Source organism: Clarias gariepinus, chromosome 20, assembly GCF_024256425.1.
Source record: "Clarias gariepinus isolate MV-2021 ecotype Netherlands chromosome 20, CGAR_prim_01v2, whole genome shotgun sequence".
Classification (NCBI taxonomy): domain Eukaryota; kingdom Metazoa; phylum Chordata; class Actinopteri; order Siluriformes; family Clariidae; genus Clarias; species Clarias gariepinus.
The window spans coordinates 14,042,471-14,059,056 of NC_071119.1; the positions used below are offsets into that span (position 1 = coordinate 14,042,471).

A 16,586-nucleotide genomic window follows, 5' to 3' on the forward strand; every position below is an offset into this window, starting at 1 on the left:
TAGTAAGTAGTTTTAAAAATTAAACTTCACTTTAATGAGCCAATGTATTATGATGTGGGATGTGGTGGCCTCGCTGTCCCTGACCAGTTATAGGCAGAATCAGTTCAGTAAATTTTTTCTCCACCTTTTCTTCTTCCTCCTTTTCATTCATGGAAATTATTATTAATTTGCTCAGAGAAATTCGTTCGTGAACACGGATGGAATAGACCAAACTAATTAGTATTGAGGGAGGGCAATACATCCGCATGCGCGGTGACATAAACACACGCGCTTTGTTGGCGGCGCTCCGGACGCACTTATCCACATGCGTGAAAAGAGATGCAATATTATAGTTTTCGTCATTCTTTATATATTTGCTTACTGACTGGGGCCAGATTGGACAGCCGGGGGCCAGGGGGAGAACTCCCAGTGCTCCAGATGGCCAGTCCGCCACTAGTCCCACAGGACCCGTAGAAAGTAAATACCAAAATGATACTTGTACAGTACTGTTTTTTTATTACTCGTATTTTCATCACTTTTATTACAATTTAAAATGCTTGTGATATTGTAACAATTTTTTGTGAGTTGCCTTGCTTTGAGTAGCCGTTATTATGCAATTTAATGGAAAATAAATTAATTGCCAAAATTATGCCACTGATATGCAATTTAAGAATTATTTATGGCTATTGTTTTTACTTTACTCGAAATTTTTGTGGCTCTTTCATTGGGTCATTTACTTTTTAATAAAAGTTTTTGTTTTATATCTGTTCTGTTTATTGTATATTTTATAGATATTTACAGAGCAATACCTTTCTACTTTTATTTGGAATTTTTAATATAATAATAGAAAAAGATAATAAAAACTTTATATGTTTTCAATTATATTTTTGTTTAATAAACAAAGAAAAAAGTTAAACTGAGATTTTGTTATTTAGTTTAGATTTTAGTTATGCATTTAATTTTTATTGAAAATTGCTGTAAAATAAATACTGGATGTATACTGTAAAATTACAGTAGATTGCTGCTGTCTGTGCCGCCAGTATTCTACTGTAAATTGTAAAAAATACAGAAATATACTGTTTTATATTTACAGTAATAAACTGTAAAGTAATTTAACAGTATGAGCACTTTAAAATTACAGTAAATTGCTGGCAACTGTGCTGCCAGTAATCTACTGTTATTTAACAGGAACATTTTTTACAGTGCGGGTTATAAAAGCATTTCTCTAAAATACCATATTGTGTATGTGATAAAAAAAAAATTGAATTTGATTTGAAACAAAAATTCACATTCATTATTATGATCCAATATATAAACGTCATGTTAGCAACTTCTGTCATTCATTTTAACGTTGCTTCATTTTTAACTGTACGTCAACACATAAGGGAATAAATCAGCTTTCTTGTAATGAGCTTTTTTGTATTATAAAAACTTAATCTAATGGAAACTTCTTAATTTTGGATTAGCTGACCAAGGTGGTTTTATGATTGTTTTGTAAACAATAACGCGTGTAATCCTCATTCATTATTAGTGTGTCAAAAATATTTTTCAGAACATTATTTTACTTGACGATGCACAAGTGTTGCAAAGATGTTCATGATTCTGAGCTTAAACAATGCGAAGTACTCGCCTGCTTTGTGCGTCCGCTGCACAAGAGTGAAAGATCTTATCACTCAAAGCACTAATGTTTTAAAGAATGGACTTTTTAAACATTCTTTTTTAATTTGTTGTTAAAAAAGTCTTTTAGAACGCCATTCTACTTGAAGATATGAGAATATGAAACATTATACGCATTGTTTCAGCATAAGCAGCTTAAAACCCAAAGGAATGATCTTTAGAATGCATGAATGTGTTCTAAAAGTCAAAGGAATGATAATTTCCAACAGTCATGACCCTCGAGCGTCAGATGCAGAATAACAAAAGGACTGATCAAGAAGAATACAAAATGATGCCCTACAGCATGGATGATGAAGAGCAAATTTTTCAACATTCTGCATCATATGGTTACCTAAAAAGTGTATGTGAACTCACATTTAAATATCTACATGACCCTATAGTGTTTTTGCAAGATCTCAGTGTGCTCGTACAACTCGTTTTGTGCTTCACAGCTTGTACCGCGATAAAGTTGGACGTTAGATATTCGAGCTCCGGCTTTCAGATTCCGATTTGTAGCGGAGATTCGCTAACAGAGCCTGGCGAAAGCACCTCGCCTAGTGCACGAATTAGAACCCCTCTGCAAATTACTTTCCGACTGAAATACGGATAATATTAATATTATAAACATTCATATTTAAAATAAATAAATGAATGTTGTTACTGTTAGTGTCAATGTGATGCATGGTGGGGTATAATTATTTTGGATATTATCACTTTGCATATTTATTAATATTTTCTAATAGAAAATGTAATGATTATTTCAATAACTTCCAGGTCATGTGATCTATTTGCTCATATCTATTATAAAATGTTTGGTCACCTGTTCTGCAGAGGGCACAACTTTGTTTATTCAATATTATTACTTTGCATATTTATCAATAATTAATATATGATAATTATGCATTTTATTTCAATATTATCACTGTGCATATTTATTAATAATTAATAAGCAATAATTCTATGTGATACTTTAATAACTTTCAGGTCATGTGACCTATTGCTTCGAAATCTATTCTAAAACATGTGCCACCTGTACTGTAAAGGGCACAACCTTTATTATTATCACTTTGTGTATTTATTAATATTTTTTATTTCAATAACTTACAGGTCAAGTGACCTATTGGCTCAACATCTATTGTAAAATGTGCGTCCACCAGTCCTACAGAGGGCACAACCTTTATTGGTTAATATTATCACTTTGCATATTTATAAATAGCCTAATTAAAAGGTAATAATTCTGCATGTAATTTCAATAACTTACAGGTCAAGTGACCTATTGACTCAACATCTAGTGTAAAAAGTGTGTCCACCTGTCCTGCAGAGGGCACAACTTTTTTTATTCTCATCATGACCAGAGAAAGAATTACAACAACAATACTGCTATTATATAGTTTATTGAACAGAGCTAGCCTTTTTATAAATTGCTTTATAATACGTAAAAACTTCATACTTATTGCTAAAATAAAAATAAAGCATATTTTGCATATAATTTTTATTATTGTTATCATTATGCAACCTCCATGCCCACAGAGAGGGGAATCGAACCTGGACCCTGGAGGTGCAAAGTGAAATGGCGCGCTTTATAAAGAAACACTTATTCAAGTGTACATTTTTTAATAATAAAGTGATAAAAAAAATTACTTAAGCATAAAATAAAAAATAAAAACTCTCATAACCAAGGAAACCAAAGCACTTCTGTGAATGATTCTAAGTCTGTGAAATAAATCTTCCCAATGCCACAATGTAAATATACAACAGCTGTTTACAGTGCTGTTTTCCACCAGTGTTTGGTGGAATAAGCAGGTAATGATGTTTTAATGAAGTTGTTCTTTTTGAAGTTAACTTTTTACTTGTTCACTAGCAGGATTGTGTGATCTTGCTAATTTGCTTTTACAGCCACTAAGGATTCAAGGTGAAGAAAAAAGTGCTTCAATGGCCACAGACATTACTGTACTGTCAATATGGAAGAAGCATCCAGTCCTATGATTGGAAAAACGACTGATTTTAAAATATGGAGTTATAACTTTTAACTTCGGCTATAAAGGGTAAATTTCCTGGTTTTGACGCAATTTGCTGACCAAGTAACCATATTAATTATAAAAATTCTTTTTTTAATAACAAATTATACTAATTTATTAGTGCATTATTAGACACCTTTAAAGGGTTATATATGGTCAAAAAGCAAACATACAAAAACTTTAATTTGACTTATTTAATGATATTTCAGTCCATTATAAAAAAAAATAAAACTGATATTTCATTTACACTTTTTGCTAACAATTTCTTGATTAAAAGCATAAATTAGCACCAGATAATAACTTAACCTCTTTTTTTAAACACAAAATCAAATCTAACAAGGTGTATTCAGCTGAAACCAATTAAAATGACAATTAAATGTGAACACAATGTTAAAAGGCTATGTAATATATAATAACAGGTTAAGATGATGTGTTGTGCATAATATTGCAATGGGTGAAAAATACCTCATATAAAATCAAAGTATAAAGTTGTTTTGAGAAAGTGCATGTACTTAAATGACTCCTGATTAAAAATATCTAATGCAGCTTGGATAGCAGTTACTACTTATATGTTCTGTTGAACATGAATATTTGCAACAAAAGTGTCCCTTCAGTAAGCTGTGCCAAATATGTTTTCTTTCAGCAGTCAAATTTCCAGTTTAATATCAAGGTTTCACATAACATTTGTTATCAAGGTTTAGCCAAACAAATTCAGACTTTATTTCCCATTTAACATAAAAAAAATTAAATAACACTGAAATGCATACAACATACAATTAACCATTTCCATAATGAACAGAATACTATAAAATATTTTCAACATAGCAACACAAAAACTCGAATTCTGAATATACTTAAAAAAAAAACTGAATGAAAACTAAATATTAAGAACCATTATAGGCCATTGAGAGGTGAAAATGACTTCTCATTGAAAATGTCTATTTTAATGCTGGGAGGTATTTGTGCCATCTTCCTGTGTCCTAAGCAGCTACTGAAAGAACTTTAATCCAGCCACCAGGAAGAACTTCTCCAGGAATATTTCAGAATCCAAAACAGCAATGTGGGCTGCCCGTCCTATTAAAGAGTTGGCTGTGTTGGGTAGCGCATGCACAACGTTGTATCGCACCAGGTTACAGTCTTTATTTTGGAGAACAGGTAATAATATGTTCTCAATCATCTCAGCATATACTGGCCCTAGGGATTAAGATTTATTATTTAAAAATAATTTTATTTGAATTGTCTAATATATAACAAACATTTTCTTCAGACATTTATAAAAAAGGTAAAAGAGAAGAACTGCAGGCCTCACCCATCTGCTTGTCCTTTAAGGCCGTTTTGCACATCTCAATTCGAGCAGAGTGATAGGGCACATATCGGTCCTGCAGAGAACCTACCAGCACCACATTTCTAAAAAACTGAAGCCCTGTACAATAGAGAGACCAAAAAAATTCAAAACGTTAGAAAATAAACCCCACAAAGTCTGCTTGCCCCAAGGACCAAGGAATGATACTAACCAGCTTTCTTGCTTATCTTGTAGAGAAATGTCTGCCGAGGATCTGGGTGATCTCGGCAAGTAAGCTGCAATAGTGAGCCAGACTTCTTCCATTTTTGCATGAACCAAAGTCCTAAAGGAGAAAGAAATTAAATTCAAACAATGGAAAGATTACTAAAGTATGAGGAAGTAAGCTTAAAAAAAGACAAGATCATTACATAATACAGTGAAACCTTAAATTGCGAGCATAATTAATTCTGGAAGTGGGCTCGTATTCCAAAACACTTGTAAACCAAATAAAATTTTCCCATAAGAAATAATGGAAACTCAATTCACAGTCAATCCACACAATTATTCAATCCACAGCCCCAAAAAATAAATACATAAAAATAATTAACACTAAATATTACATAAAAATAAAACAAATTAACCTGCACTTCACCTTTAAAAAAATAAATAAAAATAAATTCTGACAGATTCCGTTTGTGTGCAGGCGTTGTGTATGTATGTGAATCCAAAGTAAGCTCCCCTCTCCCCCTTCTCGTCTTACATACAGTAGTTACCCTTCCTTCACTCTAACACGCACGCACACAACGAAAACACTGCTTTATCAGAAAAGTAAACAAGAAATCTCTGACACTCAATTGGGCGACACACTAACGAAATCACTGCTGTAAAGTAAAAATAAAACAAATTAACCTGCACTTTACCTTTGAAAAGATTTTATTAAAAATCTTTGCTGTCTTGCAGAACAACCGAAAACCGCATTACTTGCAATCTGAGGTTTCACTGTATTGTTATTAAAACTAACTAATAAAATGCCCTTCTGTTTTCTGCTGTGTTAAATGCACTGATAATCAGGTTTAATTGTACCAGTATTGACAAGGGCTGAGCTGTTGTAGAGGGTGCCAAGATGTGGTCCAGACAGTGAAAGGAAGGTATGAAGTCTGTTAAGATAGCCCTTAAACCTGGGTCTTGTCAAGACAGATCTCACTATCAGATTTCCAAGTGAATGACCAACAAAGCTGGAAAACAACATTTATAATTATTCTTGTGTAACCTGGTTTTGAAAATCAGCTACACAGCATGACTCAGTGAATAATGCAAGAATTAACCTATTATGTAGGAATGCACCTTTAGGCTGTTTAATAGACATAACCTAAAATTTGGGGCAAAATTGTAAAAAACTACCATTCTTTGTGAACAAGTCAAGTTATAGAAGCAATTACATAATCGAGCAAAAAACTTTTTAAATTTAGTACCATGGAATATTAGCCAATACTGATAACTGGCAATGATATTGTAAAAATAAACTTGTCTTTATGAATTTTGTTGTTTCATCTTAAAAAAGTTTACCTTATTTTAGAAATTATGAGATTGTAGATTTGTACATGTTGTATAATTTCTTCCAATAGTCGGTCAGTCATAGAATCAAAGTCAGCAAAAGTGTCATTCTAAGATGGTTAAAAAAAAAAACACATTTAAATGTTTATTTTTTTATGTTTGCATAGCTAAATAACATCTTTTTGGGAAATTGTTAGGTACCTGGTTGCGCTCCGACATTAAAAATTCTATATGAGCTCCAGGCAAGCCCAGCTCTAGGTAGGTCTTCACCAGCCTTAAATCTGCACTGTTACCTGTGGAGTGCAGTGAGAAATTAGAGCAAAAGTAATTATTTTAATGGTCTCTTTAAGATTACTTATATGTATGTGCACATGCATACACACATGCGCACGAACGTGCACGAACGCGCACACTTGCCATGGTAATGTTTTGACAACCTCATGCAATGTCCCAACATTTACTTTTGCTGCAAGGTGCATCATGTTTTGCCTATTTGAGCCAGATGAATCTTGGCAGTCATTTTAGGATATACCAGTGCCAGAAAAAAAATACATCAATATAACCTATAATACAGACCAGACATAACATTATGATCAGTGACAGGAGAAATAAATAAAATTGATTATCTTGTTACAATGGCACCAGAACTGGGTGATGACTGGGTCAGAAACTCCAAAACTGGAGCTCTTGTGGACTCCTGGTCTGCAGTGGTCAGGACCTACCAATAGTGGTTCAAGCAAGGAAAACTGGTGAACTGGTGACAGGGTCACAGGCATCCAAGATGCATGTGGGTGTGCAAAAGCTAGACCAACAGAAAAGCTAATATAGCTCCAATTGCTAAAAAAGTTAATGCTTAACTAGAAAGGTTAAGAAAGGTGTCTAAACATAGTACATCACAGTTTCTTGCATATGGGGTTGTGTAGCTGCAGTGGTCAGGGTACCCATGATGACCCATGTCTACCGCTCAAGATGCATACAATAGTCATGCAAGCATCAGAACTGGCCCACGGTAAAATAGAAGAAAATGGCCTCTTTGAAGAGTCACATTTCCTTTTAGATCATGTGGATTGCCGGGTGCGTGTGCATTGCTTTCCTGGGTAAGGAATAACTCCAGGATGCACAATGAAATTAAGTCAAGCTATTGTAGGCAGTGAGATACTTTCGGCAATGTTCTATTTGTAAACCTTGAGTCCTACCATTTACGTGAATGTTACTTTATGTGGATGTTACATACCACCTACATATACAATATTGCTGATCATGTACACCCTTCATGGAAACAGGATCCCCTAATGGCAATTCATTCTTTTAGCCCTGCCACACTGCAAGAGTTTAAAAATTGTATAAGGAAACAACAACGAGTTTGAGGTGTTGAAATTGCCTCCAAATTCTCCAGAGTGTTTCTGTGCGATAAGACTGGATGACCTGGTCCCTGTGATCCCTTCACCGGTTTGGTGGTGATAAATGTTGGTCATTTCAACTCGGGTAATGTTTTGCTTTGGTGTGTGGATGTGTATACATACATAAACACACACAGGTTAAACTGAGTTAGCGGTATTGGTGTTTTACTTCTTGTTTAGACTTGTTTTTGTTTCTACCATGATAGAGCAGGTTTGATTTTTCTGGCACAAGCAACTGTATTTTCACATCATGGTGTAGGTATAGTGCCCCAGCAATAATTCAAGCCCCCACCATGCTAAGTCTGCCTCAGACAGCAGTACTCATTAAGTACTGCTGTCTGAGGCAGACTTAGCATGGTGGTCTGTCCTCACCATCTAAGCCATGGACACAGACAACGAGGTGAACACCCTCATCACAGCTCTCATCCTCATCCCGGCTAAAATATGGCACAGTTGAAGACAACTCAGCTACTTCACTGTACAGGAATCCTGGCAGTTTAAGCTTCTTCAGCTCCTCTCTTGCCAAAGCAAATCTACGAAACACAATTTTTTACAGCAACATTGAAGGACAAATAAGATTAAATGTGTGAATTTTAAGCATTAATTGCAGATATAAATGAAATCATGAGGTTATAACGATTGGTCTAAAACACATAACCTTGACATTTAATAACATAAATGGATTAAATGTACAGTACCAAGGAAATTCTCATATGCACTTTACCAATGCAATGCAATGCAATGCAAGATGAAAATGAGAAAACTTACACTTTCGCCTGGGTAGAAGGGGAGCTCTCATACCAGCGCAAAATTGTACTGGTACACAGTGATTTGGTGGGTTGAGTTTGCAGGTAGTTCCAAGATAAATGCATATTTCCAAGGTGCTCCAAATTCCTATATCTATAACAAGGGCTTCTAGCTGTTGAAGTCCCACTGCCATTCACCTCTCCACTTCTACCCATCTTTTCTGCCATGCCACTGACATAGAATGGCTCATCTGTCTCCTCATAGTAGCCATTTTCTATCATCTCATGGTTTGGTCTATCTTCTTCTTCTTCAGAGGAATGGACCTCTGTCTGAATGGCAATTGTAATAGCTGGTGTTTCCTCTGGACTTATCTCAGAAATATCATTACTCGAGTATGAACCAAAATAGTTCTCTACTAAGCCTTTTTTTACCAAGTCTGTGGTGCTTGTGGCTGATGTACTAGATTGTTCATCATTTTGCATATCGATGCCAACTTGAAGCCCCATATCGTCTTCCACTGAGGTTCTAACTTTTGCAGACTCAGATATAGTGTGAGAAGCAAAAGCTTTGCAAAGGGACAGGAGAACAGAAGTCTCATCTTTGTGAGACACTGGATTCCCACGACAAGTAGAGTCTTCTTGGTTAGCTAAGGATTTGCTCGGGCTGGTGGCATGAATAGGGATACTGATATCAGATTTATCAGAAAAAACCAATGCCTGCTCTTGCACAATGACACTGGATACCCGACATGGAACCTCTCCCTCCATCTCATCATCTAAGGGAAGTGAATTTATGGAGGTTAGCGAAGACTGTATGCCACTCACACCACTAGTACTCTCAGGGTTTGTCTCCTCTGGGCCATTGGACTCTTTTGAAACAATACTGAGATTAGATGGCTTGACAGCAACAGTTTGACACTTAGTAGAGGTCTGCTTAAAATGTAGTGAGACCCAGTCTAGATTCACTTCAGCAAAATTGGAAATGGTTTGAGGACCTGGTACTAGCAATGTGGCTGAACTAGGCTCACTTTCAATGCCTGAATCTGAGAGTTTTGAGGCTGCACTTGGTAAACAGTAGCTCCTCATTGTTATAGCGCACTCAGACCCCATATCCATATCTTGGTTACCAAAATTGTCTCTTTGTTGAGATTTGATTTCACAGAAATCTCTCTGTGCAATCTTTGGAAAGCCTGGCTGTAGTGTCAATGTTTGATTACTGGGTTTTGAAAATAAGACAGTGACCTTGTCACCTTGGCAGGGATTCTTGACACTAGGTCTGTTCTCAACATGCTGGAACCCAGCAGGTATGACCATAATATTGGATTCCTCTGTTGCTTTGCCTTCTGTGGCTCCAGATACAGGGGTTGTCTCTATGTGTGAGCTTGTCAGATTTGTGAAAGTGTCATTTTGAATGATAGCGTCTGTCTGACTGTTATTCATAATATGATCCACATGGAAAAGTCTAGTGTCATAATGATTCATGTGTTTGGACATGGAACTTAACCTGCTGCTGGGATATCCAAGCAAATATCCTTGTTTCTCTTTCTCACTGCACTTAAAGTCTCCTTTAGACTTGCCATCTGGTTCATCATGGTTCACCTTCAGGTTCTTGTAGCCAGTCAAAATCACACAGTCCTTGGAGCACTGTTTGATTAGCTTTTTAGAGTTCTCAGTCTTAATGTTCTTCTTTAGTTTGATGGACTTGGCCTTGGATTTTACTGGAGGTTCATTGTCCTTGTGCCAATTAGTGTCTAAAGCAGGTAGATGGGGTTCTGGGTAGGAACTAACAGAACCTTCTCTGCCAACACTGAGCTCTTTTAAAACAGGTTTATCTGGTTTAGTAGGCCCAGATCCATTCCTGGGTTTGGGTAGACCAAGCCATGGACCATCATGATCTTTAGGAAAAGCCAATAAAATAAATAAATAAATAAATGAATTAAATTTCAGTGTCATATCAATTATTACATCAAATATTGTAAATTTTTATTAGCAGAGTCTACATTGCTGTTTACTCAAGTTAAAAAGGCAAGGCCAGTTTTTATTGTTCCGTTTTGCTACACGGTAATGGTATTTGTGTTTGAGATCAAGACAAAAAAATTAGAAAATTAAAAACAATTTTAGCTAACATACATATCTACATATGTTAATCTACTTGAAACATGACACCCCTTTTTTTAAACCACCTATTTATAAAAAATTAAAAAAAAATACTGGAACATGTAACTGACAGGTCTTTCTTGTTGTCCAGGTGTGCCGTAGTAAATTTAATTTCTCAATAATTAAGGCATGGGATTTGCACGGCTGCATTTGTTGTTAAAAATAGTACCCCAAAAAAGATGAGGGAGAATGGGAGAAAAGAAAGCAAATTTGTGCAGTGTCTCTGGTTGAATTTCACCCTTGGTTCGGCTTACAGTAAGCCTACAGTCAAGGATTTTTGAAGATGAGAATGCCTGCTTATGGAACAGGCTTGATAATCTTAATTATGTAACTTATGAATTATAAATACATTAATTCACAAGTCTAGCATTGGACTACGGTTCGGAAGATCCCAGGTTCAAATCCCACAACCACCAAGTTGCCACTGTTGGGCCCTTGAGCAAGGCCCTTAACCCTCAACTGCTCAGATGTGTAATTAAATAAAAATGTAAGTCGCTCTGGATAAGAGCGTCTGCCAAATGCCTAAATGTAATGTAAATTTTATATGCTGATTTACAAAAAAATGCATTTAATCCAATTGAGGGTAAACATCATGCTTCAGCACAATGACCCACAACAAACAACAGAAACACAACAGTAAAAAAGTGGAAGTGGAATCATTAGAAATTAACCCAATTAAGTTTGCATATTATCATCTGAACAAGACCCTGATGGAAAGGTATCAAACAGAAATGTTTTCAAATGCAAAATCGAAAGACTTGCTGTTTTAATACTTTTGAAGGGAACTTTGTAGACCGTTTGTAATTTCATAATATATGAAATATATTTAAAAATGTCAAAATAATATGCAAGATGCTGTATAACCTGATTATACCAAAATTTGCTAACTGCTTGAATAAACAAACCCTCTTTAATGCATTCCAGATATCGATCCTCAAAGATGATTGGGAGGGAGCTGACATCCCCATCCAGTTCAGCACATTCCACAGGAAGTGGTGGTAGAGAAAGATAGTACGATGAGTTCTTAATGACTCCAATCATCTGTTGCTGGCTATGTGCACTATTCAAATTCAAATAAAACAAAGTCGGTGTGAGTAAATATGTATAAATGACATTTCCCAGTATACAACAAATAGCATCCTGATACATACTGCAACTCCTGGAATGCTAGTGCAGCCTGTCTAGGGTGCTCAAGACAAAAAAAAGCCTCAGAAAATCTCTGTACCTACCGCAAAACACAGAAAAAAAACATTATTAGACCAATAATATACGATAGAGGATAGGCCTACAATAACTTATTATATATTATAATTCTTCTTCTTAACAAGAAGGCTTGTTTCAGGTTTTGTGGACTTACCCTAAGAATATGATGTTCTTGGGCCAATAGTGTCATAACATTTTCATTCAGAGAAACTGTTTCCAGAAACTGACCCCACAGAGCCATCAGCAAAGAACATAACTGTGCAAGATTCATATTAACTAGTTCAGCAAGCTCATCTGGGCTCTCTGCCTTTTGCTGCAGCATAAAAAATAATAAGATATATGAAAAGAAGTTAGACAGTTATAGGCAACACTTATATGTTTTCTTAGAGGCATAAACAAGAAATGGGAAAGAAATGGTAAGAGTTGTACCTAAAAAATAATTTTGTGATGTACAAAGATGTAAAAACAATATTTGCTTCGGTTGGAAAGGAGCAGTTTACTCAGGCTTCCATCCTGCTTTAATCCTAATTTAAAGATTAAATTTAAACATTATTTTGACTTCTGACTTGCTAGCTTAGTTTTCTAATGATTTCAGGGAAGCGCACTATGTTCATGAAAAATATGCACTAATTTTAAATCTGGTGGCTGCAATATCCTCCAAAAATGTTTTGACAGGCCAAATTTAAAACTAATAATGTGACGAGTAAAAATTATAAGGAGTTCTTGCATACACGTTGAGTCAAAGAAAGGCATAATTCTTCTAAAGCAAGGGTGGGGCAAGGTCCACCAATTTGCTAATGTAATGGTAAGCATTTTCAAAAAGAGCAAAGAACAAGCAGCTGAATGTGGGAAGCAGAGAGCACGTGTCATTATTTTTTATTATAACTATTTCATGCCTTTCTGTTATTGTCAATAAAGGCATAAGTTACAAAACTTTCGGCACTGCGTTACTACACTTTTCAAACGTAAAGTGCAGGTTAATTTGTTTTATTTAATATTTTGTATTAATTATTTTTATATGAATATTTTTGGGCTGTGGAATGAATCATCGGAGTTTCCAATATTTTTTATAGGGGAATTTGCTTTGATATACGAGTGTTTTGATGTACAAGCACGTCTCCACAAGAACAAATTATGCTTGCATTCCAAGGTTCCACTGTACTTTAATTAATTTTCCCATTTCTTAATTTTTTAAAATTCAATTTACTGCCTGGCCAAAAAAGTTGCACACTCCAAGATTTCAGATCACGTTTAGCTTTAAATCGTTTGTTAGCCAGAATTAAATGGCAACCCTGCATCAAGAAGGGCGTCTGGTGTAAAACCTGTGCCAAAGTTGTGGGTGGATCAGATGGTCCGCTGTGGCGACTCCTTGATGGAAGAAGCCGAAAGACCTTAACTGTGGTTTCTATGCATATTTACAGTGCTACCTTACAGGAATGTACCCTATGGTGTAAATGTTTTGTCTTACATTTACATAGCTGTACAGTAGAATGTGTTCTATAAAATGTGTATATACTTTACACAGAACATGATTTTTAAATATAATGCCATCACCCAGAGAAATCAGAGTTTTGGAAGACAATGTAAATTTCGCAAACATGGACAAAATTGAATGTGTCCTGAATCAACATCAGCTGAGGATAAAACAGGTATATCATGCTATTTGAGCATAACTCAATGTAAAGAAATGAGAGAAAAGTTTCACAATGTTTTCCTGAATGAAGGGAGGCTCAAAATCAAAAGTACAAGTCAGTAGGGCTGGGCGATTTTGCCTAAAAAAAAAATCTTCGATTTTTAAAGAAAAATTCGAGTTTCGAATCGATTTTCGGTTTTTTTTCCAATGCACTTAAAAAATGGCTGCAGACATCAGATATAGTGTCAAAAGTGCAACTTTATTGCTATGATTGTCCTCAATCCCGCTTTCGCTACGGAGCTGGCTGCACTTCTCCCATTCTTCGGGATGTTTATTCCTCAGGTGCTGGAAAAGATTTGTTGTACTTCTGCTTCCAGTAGCAACAGCCTTGAAACATATTTTGCAGCAAGGCTTCGTCTGTGTTTCGTCTGCTGCATCAAAACCAAACCAGTTCGAAATTACGGAATTACTTGTGCCTTTATTTGGAAGTAGTTCTCTGCTACACGCTGCCATGTTGTTTTGACTGTGTAGGCGGGGCGGCTGCTGGCTCATATCGCGCTACGGCAACCAACAAGGACGAAACGCGGAAAAGTACGAAAAAACTATTGTGTCAAAAAACTCAAGTTTGCAAAATAAAAATCGTTGTAAACTACAAAATCGATAAATAGATTAAATCGATTTTTTACCCAGCCCTACAAGTCAGTATCTGGTGTGGCCACCAGCTGCTTGAAGTACTGCAGTGCATCTCCTCCTCATGGACTGCCTATGGACTGTCATGGACAGTCTGAGCACTGATGGAGGGATTGTGTGTTCCCGGTGTGACTCGGGCAGTTGTTGTTGCCATCCTGTACCTGTCACGCAGGTGTGATATTTGGATGTACCGATCCTGTGCAGGTGTTGTTACACGTGGTCTTCCACTGCGAGGATTATCAGCTGTCCTTCCCGTCTCCTTGTAGCGCTGTATTAGGCGTCTCACAGTGCGGACATGGCAATTTTTTGCCCTAGCCACATCAGCAGTCCTCATGCCTCCCTCCTTTCTTTGGGTGTTTTTCACAGTCGGTAGACAAGTCTCTTTAGTATCCTGCGTTTTTAGAACTGTGACCCTAAATGCCTACTTTCTGTAAGCTGTTAAGGTCTTAACGACCATTCCACAGGTGCATGTTAATTGATTATGGTTAATTGAACATGCATGGAAAACATTGTTTAAACTCTTTACAATGAAGATCTGTAAAGTTATTTGGATTTTTAAAACATTATTGTTGAAATACACAGTCCTGAAAAAGGGACGTTTCTTTTTTTGCTGAGTATATAAGCTTATGATAGCTGTGTGTGAATTGTTTAAGTGGAATTTTAAAGTTTTGTAACATAGCTAATTTTATTTTTATTTTTTTTTAATCATTTTGCGTTTAGAGTTATGAGAAATTTAAACACCTAAGAGGTGTTTAAACAAAACTGTAATCAATCTTTCCATCTATTTATTTATTAGTTCATCTATCTATCTAGCCATACATCTATTTGGATTTTAATAAGCCAAAGATTATCCTTTGACTGGATAAATACTGCAATGAATTATAAGTATCAGCTTGCATCAATTCCCTAACTGATGCAGCCTGTCATTTCTTAAAAAGGTGTAGGAGGCACAACATGGTCAAGAAAAGAAGTTTTTTTTTTTTCAAAAGAGAAAAAATATTTGCTTATAGATTATTTGCTTGTGGTTTCAAGCAAAGAAAACAAAAGATAGGTGAAATTACTGGAACTGCAAATGTCTTTTGCATTATTAAAACCTAGAACAATATTGGTAAATTGGCAAAAAAAAAAAAACTTGTTAGTAATGCTACTTGGAAAAAGACAACAAATTTGCTAGAGAGCATAAAGATTGGACTCTGGAGCAATCGAAAATAAACATTTTGTTGAGCACAGATTTACTCTATCTCAGAGTGATAAAAAGGGAAAAAAAGGGAAGTGCAGAAAGCAATCCAATGTTTTTTTTTTTTTTTTATGAAAAAACCACTGAGGGCTGAAATTATTATAATTATAAATATTAACATACCTTTACATGTTCGCAAAGCTCATGAAGACGGGCTTCAACATCTGGTTTTTATAAAAAAAAAAAAAAAAAAAAAAGAAAAAAAGAAAAAAAAAGTCAACAACGTAGCAAATCAATGTGGCACTGCATGAAGAGAGAAATTAGTTCTCTCTGCATCCTTGGCACTGCATGACGAGAGAAATTAGTTTCTCTGATGAGCCAAAGATTGAGAGCTACAAAAGGAAACTAGCACATGAGTACAGAAGATACTTAAGAGCAGCATTCCTGCAAAGAATTTAATGTTTTTTTGTTAGTCTTGGTTCCAAATGACGGCTCACCCCACAAAGGGGAAGATCAACTGGCCATACAGAAATAAACAAGAATGAAAGGCATGTTGAGGTTGACAGTCAACTGACATACCTATGTGGATGTGCCTTTGGCCCCTGGGAAAAGGTCTTCTTAGAACTCGCTCATAAAGGACTTGCATGCTGGGCTTGGCTAGTGGTGGGATTGCACATATAGGCATGTTTAAAATAATTCCTCTCCCTGATACTTAAAGAGGCTGAGTTCTACCTTTATTATACTTCTAGGATCCAGTCACAAGACACATAAAGCAGCAGAGAGAGGATATTTAGTGCCTTTAAATTTAGTATATGGTGGTGGTTAAGGTTAAAAATCTTCATAAAAGTTCTTAGAAACACACTAGTATGATTTAAAGATAATGTGCATTAAAATTAATTAAGGATACGCATCAGTTAAATGTTATAAAAGTTACACTGGTTGTAGGTTGGAATGGTTAAGGGTTATAATTTATTCTTTAGATCTTACCAGAGGAAACCACAATGGGATGCAGCAAACTACATCCTGGTTAGTAATAGCCCTAATATAACTATGCAAAGAAAAAAAAAATGTTTTTAGAAAGAAGTCTGAAA

The 16,586-nt window shown here is 35.6% G+C and overlaps 1 protein-coding gene across 1 annotated transcript in view; it reads right to left on the reverse strand.

The window, feature by feature from the left end:
• Positions 1 to 3,821: 3,821 nt before the first annotated feature.
• Positions 3,822 to 16,586, reverse strand: part of fam135a (family with sequence similarity 135 member A) — an 84,198-nt gene continuing 71,433 nt past the window's right edge. Inside the window, exons 11-23 of the mRNA XM_053480374.1 lie at positions 16,075 to 16,152; positions 15,679 to 15,728; positions 12,150 to 12,308; positions 11,944 to 12,017; positions 11,698 to 11,852; positions 8,658 to 10,530; positions 8,262 to 8,422; positions 6,691 to 6,782; positions 6,502 to 6,599; positions 6,019 to 6,170; positions 5,168 to 5,278; positions 4,963 to 5,076; positions 3,822 to 4,847 (exon numbers count right to left, since the gene is read on the reverse strand). Of these exons, the coding sequence (XP_053336349.1) occupies positions 4,642 to 4,847; positions 4,963 to 5,076; positions 5,168 to 5,278; positions 6,019 to 6,170; positions 6,502 to 6,599; positions 6,691 to 6,782; positions 8,262 to 8,422; positions 8,658 to 10,530; positions 11,698 to 11,852; positions 11,944 to 12,017; positions 12,150 to 12,308; positions 15,679 to 15,728; positions 16,075 to 16,152 (3,323 nt within the window). The 3' untranslated portion in view covers positions 3,822 to 4,641. The remainder of the gene's footprint in view (positions 4,848 to 4,962; positions 5,077 to 5,167; positions 5,279 to 6,018; positions 6,171 to 6,501; positions 6,600 to 6,690; positions 6,783 to 8,261; positions 8,423 to 8,657; positions 10,531 to 11,697; positions 11,853 to 11,943; positions 12,018 to 12,149; positions 12,309 to 15,678; positions 15,729 to 16,074; positions 16,153 to 16,586) is intronic.